The sequence below is a fragment of the Ornithodoros turicata genome, chromosome 3, assembly GCF_037126465.1.
Source record: "Ornithodoros turicata isolate Travis chromosome 3, ASM3712646v1, whole genome shotgun sequence".
In the NCBI taxonomy this organism is placed as follows: domain Eukaryota; kingdom Metazoa; phylum Arthropoda; class Arachnida; order Ixodida; family Argasidae; genus Ornithodoros; species Ornithodoros turicata.
The window spans coordinates 75,411,877-75,419,267 of record NC_088203.1 but is presented as its reverse complement, the minus strand read 5'-3'; the positions used below and the strand labels follow the sequence as shown (position 1 = coordinate 75,419,267).

The window sequence follows — 7,391 nt, the reverse complement described above, 5'->3', positions numbered from 1 at the left end:
CCACAACCGTATTGATACTGTCCGAGAGTGTGCGAATTATGTCCATCGATAAGAACAGGAACGTCACACTGGATTAGCGATGTTCGAGCAAGATATCGAGAGACTCCTGAAGTACAACGACTACACTTCGGCACTCTTCCGCGGTGTATACGCTCGAGACGACCGTCTGCCCGCACTGGATAGACCGGGTATGATCGTGGTGAACACCGATCGGCGACAGCAAGCTGGGGAGCACTGGATTTTGTACGCGAAAATGAAGGATGACCTCATCTACTTTGATTCCTTCGGATTGCCGCCCATCGAACCCGAGCTGAAACGCCTCACCGTCGACGAATATAATGATGTCTGTATCCAAAGCCTGTATTCTCCAATGTGTGGTGTGTACTGTTGTATCGCGGCGACATTGTTGGCGAAAGGGAAATCACTGAAGAGCATTGTATCCCTGTTTTCCGATAATCTCGCCGCTAATGACCTAAAATCAATAAAGCTGCTAGAAAAGTTGTTTGTCGCTTAAAAACGCCTGGCGTCCTTTATTCTCTATAGCTCCCCACAAACTACACTTGCTTAGTCAATGAATACGCGCTATAGCTCCCTATCATATCATTCTATCAATAGAGCTTCCCATCATATCAGCCTATCTTCCTAATCCATCACAACAACGCAACATTTAAAATCAGAAATACATGTATTTTTATTTTTCCCGCTGATTACATATGGGACGCGGACTTTCGTCGCGGTCACTTCTTCTTCGCGTGAGTAAAGATGATGTCGGGCGATGCGGCTCTTTTACCATCCCCGAATCTCTCCTTCTTCTCTAGTTTCAGATCTGGTAATTCTCGCATTTCTTGCAAATCTTCATCCGTGAGTCGCCTAAAACGACTGGGTAGGTACACCTTCACGCGTTTATCGTTGTTCATCAGGAGTTCCACGTACACGGACTCCCCATAGATAGTGTCCACTTTGCGTAAGTCCAACACGTCGAGCTTTTCGTTGTTTGGAACAATGCTCACTTTCTGAATGTCTCCATCACCGGGTTTCTTTAGTTTATCCAGCTTCTCGACAATAGATGACATATCTCTCAGTGCAAGTTTCTACGCACGCCAAATGAACTGAAAATGAGGACGACTATTACCTAACTTTCCTCATCTTGAAGACAATAGTGAAACATACCTTTCTCGTTGTGCGCTTCACGAGGAGTCGACCGACGGCTTCACAGACCTCAAATGAGTTGTATATATCGCGACTTTTATATAAAGCACCTCCGGAGGAGCGCAAGGGTGGTGCGATTCTGTTTACACAATCACACGGGAACAGCATGTGATATATGATGCGCGCGCGAAGGACATTTGGAAACTGCATAAGCGAACCCTTTTGTTTTTGGCGCTTGTTTCGGCAATGAGCTGGTTGGCTCATAGGGATATTTTCCTTCAGATAGACTTGTCTCATCAAGCACAACAGTTTACTTTTGGTTTTAATACGCGTGGCCTCGGAAAACATGATTTACGTGGTGACCCAGTTTCTCGTTACATCACCTTGATGCAACATTTTTTTTCACTAGGGCCCGCCACGATGGGTGGAAGTGCGTTTTTGATATTAAACAGATGGCACCGTCGTGTTGGGGCTTGTCTCAAGGTGACCCAATTTCTCGTTACATTACCTTGACGCAACTTCCCCGAGAATAAAACAAAGCTCACCGTTCTATAGTACAGTCGACCCCCGTTTATCCGGACTTCATTTATCCGGATCCCTCGGTATCCGGACAAAAGGCACGGGAACGAATTTTCCTCCATGTATTTTGGTCTCGTTTATCCGGACTTCAGCTTCCGGACTCGGATGAGAATTCCAGGGAACGAAAGTCGAAAATTATTGTAATCCAGCTTCAGTTATCCGAACTACCGTGAGTAAGAGGCGACACTGACCCCGCTTCGTCACCCTTTTCGCTGTGTTGGGGTTATTCCCGTCACACGTTAGGGACCTACATTCCTCCGTAGGGGAGACAACCGTGGACGATGATCCCCTTTTCTATTTGTGTGCGTTGGGTCACGTTGACCAGTCGAGTCATTTGGAAATGTCTGGAGCAGCTATCCGGTTCTAGAGGGGAAAACTCCAACCCGAGGGCCTGCTGCTTACGGCCCGTTGGCCGATGAAGACATTCCCCTAGGTGAGCTGCGAACCCTGATGCAGAGGCTAACTGTGACTGCCGTAGATGATGCTGCGGTTTCTGACTACGTTGACGTTGATAAGGATGATGACGCGTGCGCAGCTATGACTGATGACGGTGCGACTGCTGCTGTTGCCTCCGATGATGTGCAGCAAGACGGTGCCGATGACGCCAGTGAGAAACAAGGCTCCGACATTGACACTTTGCGTCCGCACTGACATTCTTCGAGCAGCGCAACACCGTGGCTCAACTCTATGCAATTAGCAAAAGTTTGCAGGAATCGAGTGCCTACACTACTATGTAACAGCTGTCATTGACAAGATTTCTGTGTTTTAATTAAACCTTGCTCTGTAGGACGTTTCTATTCGGTCGTTTCATTTATCCGGATGCTCCGGTATCCGGACGATTTCGCCGGGAACGGCACCGTCCGGATAAACGGGGGTCGACTGTATAAACTCATTTTGACCATGAAGCGCATTTTGATATAAAACAGGCGACCCCAACGTGTTGGAACATGCAACCGACTCAAGGTGACCCAATTTCTCGGAGAAGACCTATTTACATTACCTTGACGCAACATTTTCTTCGACGGTGAATGCTCACCATTGCGGCCGCGCGCGCGTTCTGATATTAAACAGATGGCCCCCAACGCGGCCTCATCCTCGAGGTGCCACATGATTTACGACCGCGTGGAAACAAGCGAGCCCCGACGTGTTTGCGCATGTAGCGTGGATGCCGGTTTATAAGCCGCGCGATCGCCTCAGGGGGGGAACAGTCTGCTTTCACTCGCTTCACAAGTAAGTTATTCCCTCCTTTACTTGTTGCACGTTTCTTACTGATGCGCGTTTATTTTCAGTGCCTCGGTGTGTGTTCTGCTTTTTTGATCCTCACGATATCGAGGATGAATCGGACGACGACGACGATTCTCGGGACGGCGCACCTCCTACACTGTCTGCTCACGTGATGCGATCGCACCCCGACGTGGATACATCCTTCCTGCCCTTCTTCCAGACTGACGCCGCATTTAGAGGTATCGTCAAAAGATTCACGCTATTGGCATCTGTTCACGATCAGGGAGTAGAGGATTTGCGACAATATTTAATGAGTCACTTTCACGATATGCTCGCCATATTGAGAGCGCAAAGAATACCCTTTAGGTTTTGCATTTGTTCCGATGTTTTAATGGTGAGGGAAACTCGGGGGGAGATAACCGCGCACATAGCCCACTTTATGGCATTTGCTCGCGAAGTCCACAGCGACGGAGCCGTCGCGAATACCCTAATGGACGCGATTCAGGAGTCCACGGGACGCATAGAAAATTATCAGCGGGAAGGGAGCGGGTTCGTGTCCACCGACGTCCAAAAGGTTCAAATATGCATTTCCGCGGTGAAAACTAAAAAATTCGGATGCAAAGGGGCACTTCCCGATCATTTGGCTAAACGCAGGAACGTGCTGACGAATATTCATTTACCGGCACATAAGGAGGGTGAGTGTTTTAAATACAATACGCTTGCCCTCCTGCACCCGCAGGAAAGTAATTCGTGGAAAAAATGTGAAAACTATGCCGCGGAGTACTGGTGGCCTAGTCGCTTCCCCGTTTCCTACTCTGATCTGGACGAATTCGAAGATAAAAACAAGATATCCGTGTACGTATACGAGTACGTCGATCAGGGAGTGCACGTGTCGCGATCCCCAAAACTCGAGTATGAAAAGAAAATTCACTTATTGGCTGTAGATGAACATTTTTTCGGAATCAAGTCTCTCGAGCGCTTACTGATGAGAGACAACAGGCGTTTCGTATGCGAGCGTTGCACGCGCTCTTTTAACAAGGAAGAGAGCATGGCGAAACATCGTCGCCTGTGCGCGGACGTAAACGAAATCATATTGGAATTTTGCGAACCGGGCAAAAACTTTGTAGAGTTTACTAAAATACAGTACAAGCAGCAGTACAACTACGTCGTCGCGTTGGACACGGAGAGCGTACTCGCGCCCAGTGGTGTTGGCATGCAGCGTCACGTCACCTCGAGCTTTTGTGCCGTGCTCGTACGCACCCACGACTCGAAGGTGATGCGCATCAGGACGCACCACGGTGAAGATTCTGCGAGGCAGTGCGTCAGAGCTTTGATGGAAATGCGGGACGAGATGATCGCCCTGAACGCCTGCCCCGCGGAAATGGTGCTGAATGATGAGCAACGAGGCACAGAGCTGCCACCCACTGCGCGTACTGCGGGCGGGAGTTCGCGCAAGATGTATCCCGTGTCCGGCACCACGACCATTCCAAGCGTTGTACCGCTGGCGAGACAAATTACATCGCAACGCTGTGCAACCCCTGTAACGTAGCGTGCACGACGCGGGAAAAACTGCCCATCATGGTGCACAATCTGGCCTACGATTTGGCCGGACTACTGCGGGAATTTCACCTTCTCGGGTGGAAGCGAGCTCCCTTCATCGTGGCCAGTTCCATGGAAAAAATCCGATCGTTCGAAATTGGCACCTTCCTATTCAGAGATACCATGCAGTACCTAAATTCGTCGCTGGGAGAGCTCGTGGAAACCGTCAAATCCATGGGGGGCGCAGAGGCGTTCCAATGCCTGAAGCAGGTATTTGGAGACGACTACGAAATTTTGCTTCGTAAAGGTGTATTCCCGTACAGCCACGTTAGCTCGTTCGCAGTCTACGACGAATTGGCTCTGCCGGCAAAATCCGCCTTCCGAAACGATCTGACGGGGGAGGATATAAGCGACGAAGACTATCAGTACGCGCTGCACGTATTTGAACGTTTTGGATGCTCGAATCTGAGGGATTATAATGCATTGTACCTGAAAACGGATGCCCTGTTACATGCTGACGTAATGCAGCACTTCCGGCGCCTGTGCTACGACGCGCGCGGATTGGAATTGCTTCATTGTGTTTCGCTGGCATCCTATTCGTGGCAATGCGCTCTAAATTACACGCGGGCAAAATTGGAGCTGATCATCGCCGAGGACATGTACCGGACCATCGAATCGGGTGTTAGAGGTGGACTCTGTCAGGCGAGCAGGCGTCATTTACGGGCTAACAACCCGCTGTGCAGTGGCTACGATCCCGATAAAGAGGAGGTGTACATATCGTACATATCGTACATAGATTGCAACAATCTTTACGGATTCAGTATGATAAAGCACCTCCCAGTCGGCGATTTCGAATGGGTCGAGGATTTTAGCTCCGTGGATTTTATGCGTCATCCCACAGATTCGGACGTGGGATACGTGTACGTGAGCGATTTGGAGTATCCAAAATCTATCCACGCGCTGACGCGGTACTTCCCCCTGGCTCCCGAGAAGGCTGTCGTTCCGAAGGAATGGCTCTCACCATTCCAGCGAGGGCTCCTCGAAGAGTTAATGTATCAGGCGGCGAACAGCAAAAAGCTGCTGCTCACGTGCAAGGACAAGGTCGAGTACGTCGTTCATTACGCGCTGCTCGGGCTCTATTGTAGACTGGGCATGCGGGTGACGAAAATTCACAGAATTCTAAAATTTCGTCAGGCACCATTCCTGCGTCCCTACATTGAGGACAATGTTGCCAGACGCGTCGCATCGAGCACGACGTTCGAGAAAAATTTCTATAAAATCTCAAATAATGCGGTCTTCGGGCGTACGTTGCTAAATAAATTTAATATGCGAGACATTCGAGTAGCCTTCGATGAGGAGACGGCGAGTCGCCTCGGGAGTCAGGCGGAATGCGCGCGAATGGAAATTTTGTCCCCCGATTGTGTCATGTACGAAATGCGCAAGAGAAAAGTGCGATGCGATTTCCCCCTGCAGATTGGCTTCACGATTTTAGAACTGAGTAAGTTAACCATGTACTCATTCTATTATGAAACCCTGCTGAGCAAGCTCACTTGTCCGGTGATTACCTGCTACTTTGACACGGATTCTCTGATCCTCGGCCTATTCTGCAAGGACTACGAAGATCAGTTACGCGCGATCGCCGACGACCATTTAGACTTGTCTTCCTTCGATCGTGATCATCCACTGTACAGCGAGAGGAATCGCGGTAGACTTGGCGCGTTCAAAAGTGAAACGGGTAGCGTACCCATCGAGGAAGTAATATGCCTGAAAGCCAAAATGTATTCCATCAAATTAGCCGGGGGAAAACAAATTGCAAGAGCTAAAGGGGTCAAAAAGAACATTGTGCGCAAACACCTCCTCCATGACACGTACCGCGATACCCTATTCAAGCACGCCAGCGTATCGCACGAACAGGTGTCAATAGTGGGAAAGAAACAGTGCATGTACACCATCAGAAACGTGAAAAGAAGTCTGATGGCGTACGACGACAAACGATATCTCTACAATGACGTGGACTCCTACCCGTACGGAAGCTGCGAATATGGTAAGCTCGAGTGGATGACGTAGATAGCGAGATTTCACCTGGCGTTCTTTCCCCCGCCGCCGCACAGATAATGCGGTGGATGAGTAGGAGTAGCGTCATTTGACCTGCGTCACTGGAAGGATGTGGTACCTCGTTCTCTTCTCGCTCGTCTCGTGCGCACTGGCGTTGGACGCCGGCAACTGTACGGCGAGCATCAAGCTGGAGAAGGATAAGCACACGTACGCGCACAAATGCCCCGGCGACATCTTGGCCATCAGAGAGTGGCACGTGGTACCTATGCGGTCCGGCATTAACCTGGACAGGAACGCTACTGGATCGTTGCGTACGTGCCTTCACACGCTGGACGTGAGCGACAGCTACGAAGATATCCAGTGCACACGGAAGCGCCTACTAACGGAGGACGAAATTTGTCTCAGCCGCTGTCCCGGAGACGTCTACATGATCCGTCACTTCCGTGGAACCATGCCCAGCATCAAGGGAATCAACCTCTCCAAAACTGCCATGCTTTTCCTCAAACATGTACTCAATAAACGTTGAAAGGTATTTTTTCCCCTGTCTGTTCGATCTCATAGAGCTATCTGAGATAGGTAAGAACCATCTGAAGCCGCCGCCGCCGCCGCGCACCGTCTGGTGGCGGGCCAATCGGTATAAGTGTGAACATCTGAGATAGGGCCGCAACGGGCCGTCTGGTGGGTGCCGGTGAAGGCAGTGGCGGCGGCCAATCAGAGGTGGGGGCTGGGAGAGTGCGCGGACCGGCTTAGAATGGACCAATCAGATGGGTAAGTTTGGACATCTGAGATAGGGCCGCAGCGGGGTCGCTGCCGCCGCGCCTGGACCAATCAGCGGTCGCGCCGGC

At 50.3% G+C, this 7,391-nt stretch overlaps 1 protein-coding gene across 1 annotated transcript; it reads left to right on the top strand.

Annotated features, from left to right (window-relative positions):
* The first annotated feature begins 4,513 nt into the window (after positions 1 to 4,513).
* On the top strand, positions 4,514 to 7,046 carry LOC135388630 (uncharacterized). The gene is made up of 2 exons (XM_064618284.1): positions 4,514 to 6,535; positions 6,603 to 7,046. Exons 1-2 carry the CDS (start codon positions 4,531 to 4,533, stop codon positions 6,620 to 6,622), a joined length of 2,025 nt encoding a protein of 674 aa, XP_064474354.1. The 5' UTR covers positions 4,514 to 4,530; the 3' UTR covers positions 6,623 to 7,046.
* The last annotated feature ends 345 nt before the right edge of the window (positions 7,047 to 7,391 follow it).